At 41.3% G+C, this 17,803-nt stretch overlaps 1 protein-coding gene and 1 long non-coding RNA gene across 3 annotated transcripts in view; one reads left to right on the forward strand and one right to left on the reverse strand.

Annotated features, from left to right (window-relative positions):
- THEM4 (thioesterase superfamily member 4) overlaps nucleotides 1-10,609 on the forward strand; it is a 41,573-nt gene extending 30,964 nt beyond the window's left edge. Inside the window, exons 5-6 of the mRNA XM_030846497.3 lie at nucleotides 6,404-6,528; nucleotides 10,161-10,609. Coding sequence (XP_030702357.1) covers nucleotides 6,404-6,528; nucleotides 10,161-10,201 — 166 coding nt within the window. The 3' untranslated portion in view covers nucleotides 10,202-10,609. The remainder of the gene's footprint in view (nucleotides 1-6,403; nucleotides 6,529-10,160) is intronic.
- LOC115847031 (uncharacterized) overlaps nucleotides 1-17,803 on the reverse strand; it is a 100,698-nt gene that overhangs the window by 20,606 nt on the left and 62,289 nt on the right. The window lies entirely within an intron of this gene.

A 17,803-nucleotide genomic window follows, 5' to 3' on the forward strand; every position in this document is an offset into this window, starting at 1 on the left:
AGCTTTTTCTATAAATGTTTTATGCTTTGCAGGCCATACAGTTTCTGGCACAACTAGTCAACTCGCCACTGTAGCACAAAAGCAGCCACAGACAATATATAAATAAATGGGTATAGCTGTGTTCCAGTAAAATTTTATTTACAAAACAGGCAGCTGGCCAGTGAAACATAGTTTGCCAACTCCTGGTCTATTTACCTGCAGGCCCAGTGAGAAAAAATTAGACAGGGTCATTTGCCTCCTTTTTTTTCCCAGGAGTGTTTCTCTTTGCTCCCCACCACACACACACACACACACACACACACACACACACACACACACACACACAGTGAATAAATTGGAGGCCAGCTGCTTTAACTTCCTCCTCCCCAACTGCCAATATTAGTAACTTCAAAATAAAAATGACTTAAGATAGAAATTTATCATGTGAAAGAAATCTAGTATGGCAGCTCCCTGGTTCCCAGAGATGCAGGCTCTTTGTAGCTCATCTTTTTACAGTCCAGAGTGGCAGCAAGAGCCATCATCACGTGTCCTACACAGCAGGATTGAGGAAGGGGGGGAAGAGCTGTCTTCTCTCTTTCAAAGAGACTTCCTGGAAGTACTACACAGCACACCCATTTAATCTCATTAGCATTAAGGGAGATTGGGAAAGTGGTCCCTTAACTGCTATCACTATCACCTCAAATAAATTCATTGTCAGCAGCTAACACAACCACAGACGTATTAATAAATCCATGCTTATAAATAATACAACATAAATTATTTTAAATACTAAAGCATTAATTAAAAACGTAATCAGATTTAACTAATTCAGTAAAGAAAATAACAAGCCTAGTATGGTAGTTTTTTCTAAGCAAAATTATCTCAGTGATTACAAAACTTATTATTTCAGCTACACTTAGCCTATTAAATGTTTTTCATTCTGGGTTTGATTAATTTCTTCAGGCTGTCAATACCTATATTTTCCTGAGGTTAGAATAACTCATTCTTATAAACTCCCCAGGCTTATGGCAATTGTGTCAGACTGTAAAGAAACCAACTCATATCAGCGAAATTTGTAGGTTCTAATCCATCAACCTGGTGATTCTTGATATGACAGGATTTTGCCTTTGAAGATGATTGGAACATGAGCCTGAATTCATGAGGCTGAGCTCCTCTTGGAGTTGAGGATTCCTTGCTGTGTCAGGGGACTTTCCAAATCTACACCTGTCCTTACAACCTAGTACTTCCCCTTGTTTAGTATCTAAATCTACTTGTCTTAGTCATATTTATTCTGCCTTGGTTTACTGATTACCTACAATTAAATGCATCTCATTTAATTGGCAGAGGTAACATCTCTCAGGAGATAGGACAAGTGTCTATGTAGTTTTCTTTCAGGGATATTCAACTAGGCAAGACATTCACCTTCTTTCTAGCTGGTTCTTTTCTGTAATCAGTCCTTTCTGTTAGGGGAATAATTCTTGCATTTTGTTAAGGGAATAATTCTTGCATTTTCCAGAATTGTTTGGCTTCCTCACAGTTCTCTGCCTATTGGTGTGGAGGAGGGGATTATTGGGGGTTCTTATGGAGATTATGCAGGACTTTGAACACCCAAATGGCATACATCCATGGATGTAAATCCACTGAATGTGCATAAATATTCTTTTCACCTGTCAGCTCACCTGCACCTCACACACTTTGGGGGAACATAAGAGGTAACAGTCCTGATGCAGATGCTAAGGGCTGTACAAGTCTTTGCCTTGTTCATGCAGACTCTCAAGCCTTTTTGACAAACACGTGAAAGACTCCTTGATGAACATAGGTATCCTCTACATACCTCTACCCACACTTTACAGCTAAGAAAACTATTGGTTTGCTTATGCCATGGTGTGTGTAAGCATAATTCTTTGAATACAGCCTCCCCAAACCTTACCTGTACACACCCCTTACTCTGTGTCTACCATTTCCTACTTCTACAGAGTAAAATACATATAAGACAGGTACATACTTCATAGAAGAAACACTTACTTGTCAATACTCTTCTCTATGTGTAAACTGCTTAAAAAATTAAACTTATCGTATCATAGTTGTCCTTGAATTATAGCTATGGTTTTATACTCCTTGAGCTAGCTTTTCCTTTTTTTGAGAATCATTAGGAACTTTCCATAATGTAGTTAACTACAATTATCACCCTCTTTTCTATGCTTATGTTACATTTTGCCGATAGAAGTCTCTTTAGACTGACTCCTTGTGCTATCTGACTCCTTGTGCTAGCTTTTAAGTACTCTTGTCTCCTGAGAGACAGTATAATCACTAGTTAAGAAGACAGACATTGGAACAGGTTCAAATGCCCATTTTGCCACTTATTAGCTGTGTGACCTTCAACAAGTTACTTAACCTCTCTGTGCTTCAATGTCCTCATCTTTAAAAAGAGGATAATAATACCTTCCTCATAGGGTCATTGTGAGCAATAAATGAATTAACCCATGCAAAGCATCTAGGACAGAATCTGGCCCCATAACAAGTACTCAGTAAGTGTTAGCTGCTTGTTATTTTTATCATTAACATTGTTGTTATTATCATTACTTTTATTTCTAACAACAGTAAGGTTCATCTGTGCCAAGACATAGAATAGCTAGTCTACAAAGATCCCTGATTCCTTTTAATGGAGAATAGTGCTAAAGACCAGAAAAATATTAGATTGTTCCACATGTATTCTCATGGTGGGCAGGATGACCTTGCTGCTAGGCTATTACAGTGTCAGAGCTGGAAAGTTATTAATGTTTAATAAGGTCATGAGTTCACTTTGATACTTTAGATTTAACATCTTTCATGCCTTATATTTTTAAAATATTTTTTAAATTTCTAGCTATAGTTAAAAAAAAGGCATAACATAAAATTTAGTGGCCTAACCTTTTTTAAATGTACAGTTCAGTAGTATTAAGTATATATACACTGTTGTGAAACAGATCTCCAGAACTTTTTCATCTTGCAAAACTGCAACTCTATACCCATTAAACAATAATTTCCCATATCCCCCTTCTCTCAGCCCCTGACAGCCATAATTCTACTTTCTGTTTCTGTGAATCTTACTACTGTTGTTACATCATATAAGTGGAATCATACAGTATTTGTCTTTTTATGACTGGCTTATTTCACTTAGCATAATGTCTTGAAGATTCATCCATGTTGTAGCATATAACAGGATATCCTTCCTTTGTAAGGCTGAATAATATTCCATTGTATGTATATACCACATTTTGTTTATTCTTTCATCTGTTGATGGATATTTGGGTTGCTACCACCTCTTGGCTATTGTGAATAATGCTATAATGAACATGGGTGTGCAGATCTCTGTGAGATCTTGCTTTCAGTTCTTTTGGATGTATACCCAGAGTGGGATTGCTAGATTACATGGTAATTCTACTTTTAATTTTTTGAGGAACTACTATACTGTTTTCCATAGCTGCTGCACCACTTTACAATCCCACCAGCAATGCATAAGGGTTCCAGTTTCTCCACATCTTCACCACGACTTGTTATTTGGGTTTGGTTTTGTTTTTTAATAGTAGCCAACGTAATAGATGTGAGGTGATAGCTCACTGTGCTTTGATTTGCATTTTTTGAATGATTAGTGACATTGAGCATCTTTTCGTATGCTTGTTGGCCATTTGTATATCATCTTTGGAGAAATGTCTATTCATGTCCTTCACTTGAAGAAGCATTTTTTAAATCAGATTTTTGTGAGTTTTTTTGTTGTTGAATTGTAGGAGTTCTTTATATATTCTGGATATTAACCCCTTATCAGATATATGATTTGCAACCGATTTTTTAGGTTGCTGTTTTACTCTGTTGATTGTGTCCTTTGATGCACAGAAGTTTTTAAGTTTGATGTAGTCCCATTTGTCTATTTTTTTTATTTTGTTGTCTGTACCTTTGATGTCATATCCAAGAAATCATTGCCAAACCCAATGTCATGAAGCTTTTCCCCAATGGAGGTCTTCAGTCCATTTCACATTATTTTTTGTATATGGTTTAAGGTAAGGGTCCAACATCATTCTTCTACATGTGGATATCCAGTTTTCCCAGCACCACTTTTGAAGAGACTGTCCTTTCCCCATTGAGTGGTATTGGTCACTTGTAGAAATTCATTTGACCATATATGAGAGGGTTTATTTCTACGCTGTCTGTTCTATTCCATTAATCTATATGTCTGTCTTTATGCCAGTACCACACTGTCTTGATTATTGTAGTTTTGTAATATGTTTTGAAATCAAGATGTGTGGGACTTCCAACTTTTTTCTTCTTTTTCAAGATTGCTTTGGCTATTCAGGGTCCCTTGAGATTCATGTGAACTTTAGAAAATTATACTCTATAAACAGTTATTATATTATTTTGTATTTTTCCTTTCTCTTATTATTCAAGGAATTTTTCATTGTAAGGGATAGATCTTTTTTTTTTAATGTATCGGTAGTGGTGATAATGTTTTTAATATTTTTTAAAATTTATTTATTTATTTTTTGCGGTACACAGGCCTCTCACTGTTGTGGCCTCTCCCATTGCAGAGCACAGGCTCCGGACGCACAGGCTCAGCGGCCATGGCTCACGGGCCCAGCCGCTCCACGGCATGTGGGATCTTCCCAGACCTGGGCACGAACCCATGTCCCCTGCATCGGCAGGCGGACTCTCAACCACTCTGCCACCAGGGGAGCCCTTTAATATTTATTTTATTTATTTATTTATTTTATTTTTGGCTGCATCAGGTCTTAGTTGCAGCACATGGGATCTTTGTTGCGGCATGTGGGATCTTTCGTTGCAGCACGCGGGCTCTCTAGTTGAGGCGCGCGGGCTCAGTAGTTGTGGCACGCAGACTTAGTTGCCCCACAGCATGTGGGATCTTAGTTCCCCAACCGGGGATCAAACCTGTGTCCCCTGCGTTGGAAGGCAGATTCTTAACCACTGGACCACCAGGGAGGTCCCAGAGATAGATCTCTTAATTCACAATAGCTTAAGGAAAAAAGGAACATATTGGCTTACATGGTTGAGAAGACAGTTATGGCTGGGTGCAGGTATTCAAGGATGCCATTAGGAATCTGTGCCTGTGTCTCAGCCACACTTTTCCTTTAGGTCTTCTTCATCCTCGGGTAGCCTTTCCCAATGTAGTGCTGCAGCTACCAGGCAGGCTTGTATCTTGCAAGCCTAGCAACTCCAGCAGAAAAAGAACCCAGCCCCAAGGGCTGCAGCACAAGCTCCAGGATTGACAGTTTCAACCCATGCCCACCTGCACAACCAGTCACTGGGGGGGCGGGGGGGGGCGGGGGGCATGGGGGGTAAGAATCAGCTGTCAACTCTAGTTAACCTACATGGGCTGAAAATTGAGGTGATTCCCCAAAGAAAAGGGAAGGTAGGTGTGTGAATGAGAGAGTGTGGTGAGGGGTAGGACAGATGGAGAAAGACGCAACGTTAGTAGGAAAGGGAGATGCTGAGCAGGCAAGAACACCTAATGTCCCCCGGGTCTTAGCAAATCCTGGATTGGCAAAGCTCAGTTGTTCCATCGAGAAGTTCAGGAAAATCTACTGGGAGCAAAAACTGGACAGAGGGGTAATCAGAGTGTTAATTTCCTTTCCACATGGAGTAGTTCCTTCACCCACATGATGGTACTATAGGAACATAAAACACATCTCCCTACTCTACATTATGTTTCTACCAACTAAAATTATACCTTTAAAGAGATACCTTTTTCATCATAGTACTATATCTCTAAGATTCCCAGAGGTGACTGTAACCACTAGATACATATAGCTATATAAATTTAAATTTGAATTAATAGAAATTAAATAAATGTAAAGATTCGGTTTCTCATTCACAATAACCACATTTTGAGTGCTCAGTAGCCATCTGTGGCTACCATATTGGACAGCTCAGCTGTGGAGCATTTCTGTCATCACAAAGTTCTGTTGGACAGCACTGAATTAGCACATTAAGCTGTTACCAGGAGTTTGTTATTCAGTGTCTTTCTAGTGACAGTTACTCTAAAGGGGATTGGGTGAGAAATTGACAGAGATTGACAGAGAAAATGAGAGAAGCTGACTGGGACCATCCCATGGTCCTATTTTCATTTCTTTAAAGGATTTCAGCTCCCTTCAGATGGGACAGCCTCTGCCATCGCAGAGCTGGAATCATCTGGTGATTTCTTTGAACCTAACCCACAACAGCAGTCTCTGGACTGGGTGCCCAGGAGCCACCTGAGAGCAATGGTGCTTGGGAGGAAGGGGGTGTGAGCAACTGGTGGTGTCAGCATTTTATCTAAAACAGCACCCACTGATACCAGGTATCATAAATTTCCACCCCTGTCATGCACCTGATCATCTCTCAATGCTACATAAATCTGATAAAAGCTGGATTTTTTCATTTTTTTTTTCTGCAGACCTATCCCCCTCTGTTCTGTTGTTGTGATAAATAGCCAACTTGATAAAATTGAGGGGAGGAAATTCTTTCTTTCTTGTACTGTTCGAAGTGTTGATGAGAAGATCCTGTACTCAGAGGCAACGGGTAAGGAGCTGCCACTTTGTATTTTAGGTTTGGTTTAATTTATTTTGGGTTTTTTTTGTTTTGGGGGCTTTTCGTTTTGTTTTGTTTTGGTTTTATAACCCATACATGCCAAGAAATTCTTAATTCCCTGCATGCAAAGAACAAGTTAAAGGTATTCTTACTCATTGCTGGTAGAGAGCTGGTATATCTCTCAAAGTTATAGTCATGTACCTTTTGACCCATTTTCAGGATTTTATCCCATAGGTATACTAACATGTGTGCAACGTTACAATGTGTAAGGTTGCTGGTAGAGAGCTGGTATATCTCTCAAAATTATAGTCATGTACCTTTTGACCCATTTTCAGGATTTTATCCCATAGGTATACTAACGTGTGCAACATTACAATGTGTAAGGTTGCTGGTAGAGAGCTGGTATATCTCTCAAATTTTTAGTCATGTACCTTTTGACCCATTTTCAGGATTTTATCCCGTAGGTATACTAACATGTGTGCAACGTTACAATGTGTAAGGTTGCTCTAGGGTTCCAGTAGTTGTGCTACTCATGCAATGTTATTTGCACTAGCAAAAGATTGGCAAAACATAAATATCTATCAATAGGAGACCAGGTAAAGAGACTACAGTTCATCCATAAACTATATTGTGTGTGCCATAAAAACTATTGTGGAATATTGTGGTGCCATAAATAAGAATAAGGAAACTCCTTTTTGTATGATATGCAGCTATATGTCATTACTATGTATTGAGTGAAAAACAGGCTACAGGAAAGTGAGTGTGTTTATGTTATCATCAGTGTAGAAAAGGTAGAGGGGTTCTTCCCATTCTCTTGCCTTTTTCTTCTTCCTTCCATTTCACGCCTTCCTTCCTTCCTTCCTAAATATTTCTAAAGCTATTAGATAGAGTCGGGCATGGTGGGCTGGGGGATAAGGGTGAAGCCACAGGGAGGGGTGGCTACAGCAGCCCATCGCTGTCTGGGAGCCTGAGTGGAGTGGAGGGTGTCTGCACAGGGGAGTGGCCCAGCACAGGATGTCAGAGCCCAACTATGGGAAGGAAGGAGTCCCCATGGGGAGCAGCGTGGGTGTCAGAGCCCACAGGGAGAGGGTGGCGTCTGCACAGGCTGGCAGCCGTGACGGGAGCTAGGTTTCTCACATCAGAGGAGTTCCAGATATGGAAAAAGAGTTAACAAGAATGAGCACTGTTGTGTTGGATTGGAGTTGGAGATACTAGACATGGATATTTTCTCAGTCTTTTGCTCATGCAAATACTGTGGTAATGAGTAACTTTGTATATCGTCAGCTGTCACAGGGCCTTTGCAAGTGAGGGGTCCTGGAAGCCTCACCTTCAGTAGCTTCGGACTTAGACAAGTTAATTTAGATATCCAATGCTTTTTGTTTTGTTTTATTTATTTATTTATTTATTTAATCTGGCTGCTCCAGATCTTAGTTGTAGCACGTGGGATCTAGTTCCCTGACCAGGGATCGAACCGGGCCCCCTGCTTTGGGAGCATGGAGTCTTAACCACTGGACCACCAGGGAAGTCCCTTTTTGTTGTTTTTATTTTTTATTTTAATGGACCTCAGATGCACATGTTTGGGTTACTCAGAATCCTTGATTTAGGATACAGAGCCATTATTGGTACGTGAATGGTCATCTTTTACTTACTCATTCACTAATGTATTTATTTTTCTAATTTAATAATAAACATCCTGAAACCTACAATCAAACAAGAACCAGAATCTTAATAATATTATATCCCTACCTAATTACTTTTCCCCACCTCATCCTCCTATTTTTCCTTCAGAGGTAACTCTGATCTAGAATTTTGTGATTTTCATTCCTTTATACCTTATTGGGTTTTTTTTAAAGTTTGATTAAGAATATATTTGTAAAAAAAAAAAAAAGAATATATTTGTGCCTAAGTAATATATTGTTTAGTTGTTTGTTTTTGAACTTTGTAGAAAAGAGATTGTGCTATATGTGCTTTTCTGGGACTTGATTTTTTTTTTTTGTACCCAGCTTCATGTTACTGAAGTTCACCCATGTTGTTGGCTATGAAGTTTGCTCATTTACTGCAGTATAATATTCCATTGTGTGACTATACCACAATGGATTTATCTCTTCCTCTAATGGTGGGTCCCTGACTATTATGAATGGCGCTACTATTAACATTCTTATTCATGTCTCCTGCTGGTGTATATGGGCAAGAGCTTGGCATATACTTAGGAGTGGAATTTCTGGGTTGGAGGGTATAAGAGTGTTCAGTCTTACAGGGAAATGCCAGACTGTTTTCTAAAGCTGTACCAAGTTACATTCCCCCCAGCAATATATGACATTCTGCTGATCCCTATCTTTTCTAGCAATTGGTAAAGTCAAATTTCTTGATTTTTGCCAATCAAATGGTTATAAAATGGTATTTCAGTTTGATCTAAAGTTGCATTTCCCTGATTACCTATGGAGCTGAGCATCTCTTCATATATTTATTGACCATATTTGTTTCCTATTCTGTGAAATTCCTGTTTTCTCAGCCTCTTTTATTGTTTTTTTTCCTCTTTTTTTTTTAACTGATTTATAGGAATTCTTTATCTATTTTTTATAAAACGAATCTTTTTGTTGGCTATATAAGTTGCACATATCTCCTTCTAGTATATAAGTTGTCTTTTATTTGCTTTAAGTTATCTTTTTTATGAACAGAAGTTTTTAATGTAAATATAGTCACATTTATTAAATTTTTTCCTTTATGGTTAATGCTTCTTGTATCTTGTTTAAGAAATTTATTTTTCCCTTAAGTGTCAGCTGTTTGCTGGAATGATAGATAAAAGAAGCAGGAGGAAGATCATGAATAATTTGAATCCACAGTCAATGTAAAAATCCTATTCCAGGCTGTGGTTTATACTTTCTGTCTCACTAAACCTTTCAGTATCATAAAGGTAACAGATGGCTCAGTTGTAATTTTACTTCCTTTCACTTCCTTGACTATCTCTAATGGAAGTGGTAATGAACCATGAAATGACCAAGTGGCAGAGGACCTGGTTACCCAGGAGAGCTAATACAGTATTGTGAGAATCAAAAGTTGATTCTTTTTTTTTTTAATAAATTTTCTTAAGGTTCTTTCCTTTTTTTAAATTCTATTATTTTTATTTTATTTGTTTTTGGCTGTGTTGGGTCTTGGTTGGGGCACACAGGATCTCCATTGCAGCTTGCGGGATCCTCCACTGTGCTGCGCAGGCTCCTCATTGTGGAGCGGGGCTTCTCTCTAGTTGTGTCACACAGGCTCCAGAGCACGTGGGCCGTGTAGTTGCTGTACGTGGGCTCTCTAGTTGTGGCCTGCGTGCTCAATAGTTGCGGCACATGGGCTTAGTTGCCCTGCGGCATGTGGGATCTTAGTTCCCCAACCAGGGATCAAACCCGCATCCCCTGCATTGGAAGGCGGATTCTTAACCACTGGACCACCAGGGAAGTCCCCAAAAGTTGATTCTTAATTTGGCTGAAAAATGAGAGTGGGCAGATAGCCTGAAGGTACCAATATGAATCAAAGTGCTTTTGTGTGTGTATATATGTATTTCTACTTAGAGAAGTCCCATCAGATAGATTGAAGTCAGTTGACTTATAATCATCTTCTGTTATTTTGTTGTTTAGGCTTATTTATAAAGCTGGATCCTGAAAAAAGTTTGATATAAAAGAGCTTCTGGTGAATTCCATACCAATCTGCGTAAGGCTGTCCCTCCTCCAGAAGAAGCAGTTGTCTTCAGTCCTATTCTACTCACCCACTGTTGAATCCCCCATCGGGTGAAGTCTGCTAACACGGACCTTCCTAAACAAGTCTTTTGAATACAATTCCAGGAGCTCCATTTCCACCTTCCAAACTTTTTTACACAGAGACACTCCCTGTGAGAGTATCAGCAGTTCTTTCTGTCTCCTTAGGATAAGTGTCTGGTTCTCCTAAAATTTGAATGGGCTCCTTAAGTTTGCATAGGTGTGATGTCTGATCCATTGCATTCTGGAGAAAAAAATCATATTGAAACTTTTACCACAAACTTGGAAATGCCAGAAAACCAAAGAAAGGAATAAATATGTGGGTGCACGAATATGTGTGTATGTGTGTGTGTTGTGTGTGTGTGCATTATAAATTACAAAACCAGCTTTGTTGTATCTAAACAAATCTTTTTGGCTACAGTAGGAAACACAACTAGTTCCTATAGGATTGGATACCTCACATCTGTTGTCTTGGATTCTAAGGATTAAACTACTGTGCCATTTTAACATAGGCTGTGTTATTGTATCTTACCAATAGCATAGTATTGGTAATAGCATCACTGGAAGGAGCCTGTATTCATTTCCTAAGTGTTTTAATCCATTTGGACTTCTGTAACAAAATACCACAGACCAGGTAGCTTATAAAAAACAGAAATTTATTGCTCACAGTTAAAATGGAAAGTCCAGGATCAAGATGCCAACATGGTCACCTTCTGGTGAGGGCCCACTTACTGGTTCATATCTGGTACCTTCTCACCTGTCCTTATTTGGTGGAAGGAGCTAGAGAGCTCTCTGGATCCTTTTTGATAAGGACACTAATCCCATTCATGAGGGCTCCACCTTAAGCACTTCCCCAAAGCCCCACCTACTAATACCATCACCCTGGGCATTAGGATTTCAACATATGAATTGGGGTGGTGGGGCAGGGTCTATATGTAGATAATCCCAAAGAATCTACGAAAAAAACTAAAGCTAATAAACGAATTCAGCAAAGTTGCCGCATACAAGACCTCATAAAAATTTTAAACTTTTGTGCATCAAAGGACATTATCAAGAAAGTAGAAAGGCAACCTATAGAATGGGAGAAAATATTTGCAAATCATATATCTGATAAGGGTTTAATATCCAGAATATATTAAAAATTCTTAAAGCTCAACCCAAAAAAAGCCCACAATTTAAAAATGAGCAAAGGACTTGATTAGACATTTCTCCAAAGAAGGTATACAGATTGCCAACAAGCACATGAAAATATGTTCAACACCATTGGTCATTAAGGAAATGCATATCAAAACCACACTTCATATTCACTGAGATGACTATAATTTCTTAATGGAAAATAACAAGTGTCAACGAGAATATGAAGAAATGGGAACACTCCTACATTGTTGGTCAGAATACAAAATGGTGCAGCTGCTATGGAAGACAGTTTGGTGGTTCCTCAAAAGGTTAAACATAGAATTACTATATGGCCCAGGAATTCTACTCCTAGGTATATGTCCAAGAAAAATGAAAACATATGTCCACACAGAAACTTGTACACAAAAGTTTATAGCAGCATTATTCATAATAACCAAAAGGTGGAAACAACCCAAGTGGAAAATAACAAGTGTTGGCATAACCCTCAGACAATGCTAGTGGGAATATAAAATGGTGTGACCACTATGGAAGACAGTTTGGCAGTTCCTCGAAAAGCTAAACATAAAATTACCATATGACCCAGCCATTCCAAAGGAATTGAAAAGAGGGACTCAAACAGGTACTTATATGCCAGTGTTCATTGCAGTATTATTCACAATGGCTAAAAGGTAGAAGCAATCCAAGTGTCCATCAGCAGATGAATGGGTAAGTAAAATCCATAAAATAGAATATTATTCAGCCATTAAAAGGAAGGAAATTCTGACACATGCTACAACATGGATGAACCTTGGAAACATGCTAAGCAAAATATGCCAGACAAAAGAGGACCAATATTGTATGATTCTACTTGCGTGAAGTCTCTTGAGTAGGCAAATTCATAGAGACAGAAAATAGAATAGAGGTTAAAAGGGGTCTGGGGAGAGGGAGGAATAGGGAGTTATTGTTTAATAGGTACAGAATTTTTCGGGATGATGAAAAAGTTTTGGAAATAGAGGTGATAGTTACACAATATTGTGGATGTAATTAATGCCACTGAGTTGTACACTTGAAAGTGGTTAAACTGGCTAGTTCTATGTTATATTTTTTTTACCACAACTTTTAAAATTTAATGTAATATACAGAAAGCATTGAATTATATACTTTAACGTGTGAATTGTATGTTAAATTTTATCTCAACAAAGCTGTTAAAAAAGGTAATACTTAAAATGCAAGTACAGGGACTTCCCTGGTGGCGCAGTGGTTAAGACTCTGCGCTCCCAATGCAGGGGGCCTGGGTTTGATCCCTGGTCAGGGAACTAGATCCCACATGCATAGCTCAACTAAGAGTTTGCATGCTGCAACTAAGGAGCCCGCCTGCCACAACTAAGACCCGGTGCAACCAAATAAATAATTTTTTTTAAGTAATTGAGAAAACTGCAAGTACATGTTTCCCCCATTATCCCAAAGTACAGTGTTCCTATGAAACCTTTCATAAACTGAAATAGTGTAAAGCAAAGAAGCAATTACCTAAGGATACATCTTGCAAATAAATTGCGATAAAGCACAGATGCTCACAGCACACTTCAAAGCTGTGGCTGCTTGTTGCTGGGATGTTGAGTGTAGTTCCCTGGGAAGGAGTTGGCAGTGCCACTCTTGCTGCTGCTCAGGGTACCCACTGCATCTAAAAGACTTGCTGTAGGGACTTCCCTGGCGGTCCAGTGGTTAAGACTCCGTGCTTCCAATGGAAGGGGGCGTGGATTCAATCCCTGGCCAGGGAGCTAAGATCCCATATGCCATGCAGCACGGCAGCCAAGAAAATTTTTTAAAATAAAAAAAATAAAAGGCTGGCTGTAAAATGCTGAATGCTACTTTTGCTTTTCAACTTTTTTCATAAAAGCGAAAATCCTCTTCAGGTACCTTTCAGTTAGTGAAAACGGGTACTAATATAGGTCTTTTGTAAAATCAAATTTGAGTAAGGCAAACTTTTGAAGAGCAAACACAAGAAAACAGCAGAGCTGTCACTTACATTCCAGGAGTCCTTTGTCAGTCACATTACAAGCATAAAACTGACTGACGTATTCTGTTTCATTGATCTCATTTAAAATACTATTATGATAAGGTGTTTCTAGTAAAAGCAAAAATATGATTTTATTTATTTATTGGCTGTGTTGGGTCTTCATTGCTGTGCTCAGGCTTTTTCTAGCTGCGTCGAGCAGCTTGGTTGCGGTGCGCGAGCCTCTCATTGCTGTGGCTTCTCTGGTTGCAGAGCATGGGTCTAGGCAGGTGGGCTTCAGTAGCTGTGGGACACAGGCTCAGTAGTTGTGGCTCGCGGGCTCTAGAGCGCAGGCTCAGTAGTTGTGGCACACAGGCTTAGTTGCTCCGTGGCATGTGAGATCTTCCCAGACCAGGGCTCGACCTCGTGTTCCCTGCATTGGCAGGCGGATTCTTAACCACTGTGCCACAAGGAGGTTAACACTCTGTGCTCCCAATGCAGGGGACCCAGGTTCAATCCCTGGTCAGAAAACTAGATCCTGCACGCCACAACTAAGAGTTCACATGCCACAACTAAAGGTCCCGCACGTGGCAATGAAGATCTCGCGGGCTGCAACTAAGACCTGGCGCAGCCAAATAAATAAATAAATGTTAAATAAATAAATAAATAAAATGAATGTGACCTTACTTTGTACCCCACACTTGGAAAACAGATGTGACTGTCCCATTGGTTTTGAAGGTACCACCTCTCAAGTGATTGGGTATGAGAAAGGGGGAATTTCAGGTGCAGGCCTGGCCAGGCCTATGAGCACACATGTGCACGCTCACACACACACACACACACCCCTTCAGGATTTGTCACTTTCTGAGCTTAGAGATCCTGCCTCTCTCTGCCTCTTAGCATTTCACAAATAGGAAATCAGTTCCAGCTGAGCAGTTGGGAGACCTCTCACGTTTCTGGGAGGAGCTCAGGCTTCCCTCGGTTGGCCTAGTTCCCTGACCCTGTCCTCTGCCGGGGGGGCCCCCCTCCTTCAGCCCAGTGACCACACCAGGCAGCAGCACTTGGAGCCAGCAGCTGCCCATCAGCTTCCCAGCTCCCCTGGGCATGGGGTCTTCTGCCACAGCCCTGCCTTCCCTGTGTTATTCTTCTCCCAGGTGAGCATCCCAGCAGCCCACCCAGAGCCCCTCTGGGCAGAGTACTTAGCAACAACTGCTTTTAACTCCACCCGGTGTCCCACGTTCGGTGAAGACAGCTTTTTCTCCTGTCTTGACCAGCCTGAGGCCGAGCCTCCCATTAGCACTTCCCACCCACAGCAAAGACCAAGAACCTTAGAAACTGGATAAAGCAAAAACCCTGAAGCACCGTAGAGCCAAATGATTAATCAGTTCCAACATATTTTCCTTTCCAAAGGGCCCACTGTGGGTACCAGAGTATAAAATGAATCTCAGGAAAGCCCCTCCCAGAGGGAACCAGGAAAAGACAGCTGACCTAGGAGGACTCAGAGAGGACAGATCTGGGGCAGACAAGCAAGAAACTTCTGGAAGAGCGATGTGAGAAAGGCCCAAGAATGAGCTTAGAACCAGGGGACATGATCAGCTGCGTGCAAGACAAGATCCAATCAGAGTCTGGCTCATGCAAAATTTTTATACATTAGTTGCAACATTTAAACGTTAGAAGTTTTCACATAAAAATCTGGATTTGTGCTGGCTTTTTTGGGAAAATGAGAAGAGCTGGCAACTGGGCCTGGATTCTATGGTGGCAACTCCTGAATGGAACATGGCCAGCACAGCCCCCTCTTGGGGCCCTCAAGTTTGCCCATCGCTCTCTGAGTGCACAGCGGCTCATGTCCAGCCTGCCCCCTGACGCTTAGCTCATAAGAAGGTCAAGAAACCAAGTGTCCCTGAGGGCAGGACCAGCCTGGGCGGGAGTCTGGAGATCAGCCATGAACTGATAGGGAGATGGGCAGTCAGGGAGCCCTCCAGAAATTGCCCTGTGTGAGCCTATAGGGCCGAGTCTTCAGGAGGGATTTCAGTTCACAGTGCACTAAATAGCAATGGTGTCTAGGAAGGCTACCAGGGAAGTTCCTTCCTCATCCAGAAAGGCCAGATGGGTGTCATCCCAGACAGAACCCCTCCAAAGTGCTGGGAATCCCCCATCACAGCAGGGAGCCAGCCAGCCCTGCTGGCCATCAGGGGAGATCCACCACATGTCCAGAATGATCTGAGAAGACTTCCAGCCCCCCCCAAGATGAGGAGGACTTTGTAAGATTTCTGGAAATGTTATAATTTTCCTCTTTAAATGTCTTGAAACAACACAAAAATCTTTAAACAAAAAAATGTCCTATGAACTTGTTTGGCAGGCAGCAAGGGAGGAGGGAAGGCTGGGGAGACTAAGTGCTATTGCATAGTCAGTCTTGTGAGGGAAGGGAACTTGAAAAGAGAGAAGAGGGCACGAGTTTACATTTGGGAGGACCCGGACCAAGAAGTGACCTGCCAAACCTACCACAGCCTTGGTTACCCGTGTTGCTTCGCTCCAAGCCAAAAAATTTTCCAGTTCAGTGGTGTGCCGGAGCCAGTGCCTACCAGCTTGCAAGAGCTGGTTGAGCACACCTCTTCCCAGCTTCATGGTCAGGGTCAGTGGCATCATATTGGTAGCCTGAAATCAGCCATCATGGGAATATTTACACAACAAAAGCTGGCAAATGCTACCAATTAGAGTTCTCCGCCCCACCAAGAGCTGTTAATCCCTTACCACTTATCAGCACACCACTGCTGGTTCTTCTGGGCACCACCTGCCAGGTCAGGCCCAGGATGTGCTTCTGAGGATTTGTCATGTCTCAGCCAGAGAAGCCCCAAACTCAACATTCCCCCACAGGGTCCCAAACAGGAAATGCACCAGGCAGACAACAAGCTAAATGAGAATCCAACAGGAGTTCTGAATTACGCTGAACCTTCACTGACTTCCCTGTTTTCTAATTGCTTATCCAGGTCTGGGGAGAAGCTTTTTCTCTGAGCCGAGTGTTCTTTGTTCTCTCTGAGCTGAGTTCACACAGAAAGAGAAGGGCTGTGGCCAAAGACCATGTTCGAGACACTAGCCAAGCACCTTTCCACCTCCCTGGGTAGGTGAATTCCCAGCCCACGTGTCGGAAGAGCTCTGTGTTGCAGAAAGACTCCACAAGATGTGTGAAATGGTGGGAAAGGAGTCCAAAAGGGGGAAAAGAGCACTTTCTTCACAATCCTAATCTTTCTCTTCCTAGATGGCCTTGGACAACCAACTTCCTCCATCTTATGCCAGCCACCAGAATTCAGCACCCCACATACGATTTTGCCATCCCTATAGACGTTCTCCTCAGATATCTTTCTCTCTAATTACCTTCCATCTGTCATACCCTTGATCCCATTATTCCTGCTCTTAAATATCACAGACATCGCCAGATCTTCATTTCTTTTATTTTCACTCTTCCCCCCTCCCAGCTGGGAAATGGAGGCTGGTCATCTCAACCACTGTCCTTTAATTTCCCTGTATTCTCCTGGACCACAGCATCCAGTTGAACCTTAGATATTATCAATTCAAGGAAAATAAAAGTTATACAAGAAATAAAAACTAACTATAGCATATGGCAAGGCTGAGAACAAAATTTTTGTAATCATGATGATGTAAGGATTTGAAAGTTGACTTAACCAAAAATTGCAAAACAACTAGTAAAGTAGGAGGATGCCCACAGGAAAACCTTCCTGTGCTTCCCCTTTACTTTCACACACACCTCTGATGTCAGATGTGTGGGGTTTTCCTCCACACCAAGCAATTCTCTGCAACACCAGTTGGATGCCCTATAATTCAATTCTTACACTAACCAAAGTTAGTGCAGACCCCACTGGTTAAAGGCTCAGTCCCACGAGACTGTGCCCCACTTCAAATGCCAGTCGCAAGTAATAGGTCACCAAGGTACCCACAACTTCTGTCTGACTTGGCTACAAATCAGAGGTTCCATGAGCCCTCCTCTCCTTGGATTTGATTGTTGGCTAGAACAGTTCACCAAACTCAGAGAAACACTTACTTACGTTTACCAGCTTACGATTTAATGAAGGGTATGATAAAAGATACACAGGAACAGTCAGATGAAGAGATACATAGGGCAAGGCCTGGGAGGATCCTGAGCGCAGGAATTTCTGTCCCCATGGAGGTGGGGTGTGCCAACCCGGAATTTTTTTAAATTTTGGGATTTTTATGGAGGCTTCATCACGTTGGGATGATGGATCATTAAGTCAGTCTCCAACCCCCTCCCCTTCCTGAAGGATGGGAGGTGAGATTGAAAATCCCAAGCTTCTAATCATGGCTTGGTCTTTCTGGTGACCACCCCCACTCCTGAGGCTATCTGGTGTCCACTCAGAGTCACCTCATTGGAACAAAAGATACT

This window comes from Globicephala melas, chromosome 1 (assembly GCF_963455315.2).
Source record: "Globicephala melas chromosome 1, mGloMel1.2, whole genome shotgun sequence".
Classification (NCBI taxonomy): Eukaryota; Metazoa; Chordata; class Mammalia; order Artiodactyla; family Delphinidae; genus Globicephala; species Globicephala melas.